The sequence below is a fragment of the Eimeria maxima genome, genomic scaffold, assembly GCF_000499605.1.
Source record: "Eimeria maxima Weybridge genomic scaffold, Emw_scaff76, whole genome shotgun sequence".
NCBI lineage: Eukaryota > Apicomplexa > Conoidasida > Eucoccidiorida > Eimeriidae > Eimeria > Eimeria maxima.
The window spans coordinates 4,046-5,000 of NW_013563969.1; the positions used below are offsets into that span (position 1 = coordinate 4,046).

The 955-nt window shown below is 45.7% G+C and overlaps 1 protein-coding gene across 1 annotated transcript in view; it reads left to right on the plus strand.

The window, feature by feature from the left end:
- EMWEY_00010990 (SCY kinase-related protein (incomplete catalytic triad), putative) overlaps window positions 1-955 on the plus strand; it is a gene marked incomplete at both ends in the record, with an annotated part of 5,040 nt that continues 4,085 nt past the window's right edge. The window contains one exon of the mRNA XM_013478895.1: window positions 1-50. Within this exon, the coding sequence (XP_013334349.1) occupies window positions 1-50 (50 nt within the window). The remainder of the gene's footprint in view (window positions 51-955) is intronic.

Genomic DNA, 955 nt, shown 5'->3' on the forward strand with positions numbered 1-955 from the left:
ATGTTGACCGCGATCCTCTTATTCGAGGCACTCGTCATGGTAGATGGACGGTAAGATTCCTTTCCCCTTAGATTCAGGTGTATAGGCAGCTTTTTCCATATATATTTTTAATAAGAATTGCAGTTTATTGCCCAATGAGTGTAGCAGCAGCAGCAGCAGCAGCACGAAGAACAGCAGGAACAGCAAGAGCAGGAGCAGCAGGAGCAGGGGAAGCAGCGCTAGCATCAGACTCTTGTTGCTTCTTTGTTTATATTTATTTCTTTTTTCTTCTTTTTTTCTTCTTTTTTCTTCTTCTGTTCAGGTATACAGCGGCTATCATGTAGATAGACCTAATGTACCTATATCTCTGTTTGCATGCAACCTAAAAGCCCCAGAGTTTGCTGCTCTTTCTCCTGATGGTGCTGTGCTGCAGCAGCTACGTGAGCTGCTGCAGCAGGATGCGCAGCTGCTGCAGCGGCTGCGGCACCCGCGGCTGCTGCAGGTAGTAGAGCCGCTGCAGCAAGGAAAAGATAATTGGGTATTTTGTACTAAACCTGTACAGATTACCCTTAGACAGCTGCTAGGGGCATCCTCAATAAATCAGGGGGCCCCCCAATATACAGGGGGCCCCCCAACAGATAGAGGGTACTGTCCCCCAAATACAGATGGTAGCTGCAACACATCTGTAAGCGCCATAACCAGCCTCAGCAGCAGCAGCAGCAGCAGCAGCAGCATCAGCAATAACAACATAACCAGCAACAGCATCAGCAATAGCATCAGCAGCAGCAGCATCAGCAGCAGCAGCAGCAGCAGCAGCAGGTATAATAATAAGATAATGGGTACAGAGGGTTTATGTTTATTAGAATTAAAATGCGGATTATTGGATATAGCAGAAGGAATATCTTTTCTGCATAATAGTGCACAACTTATACACCTGAATATACACCCGGATAGTATATTCATTAATTATAAAAGA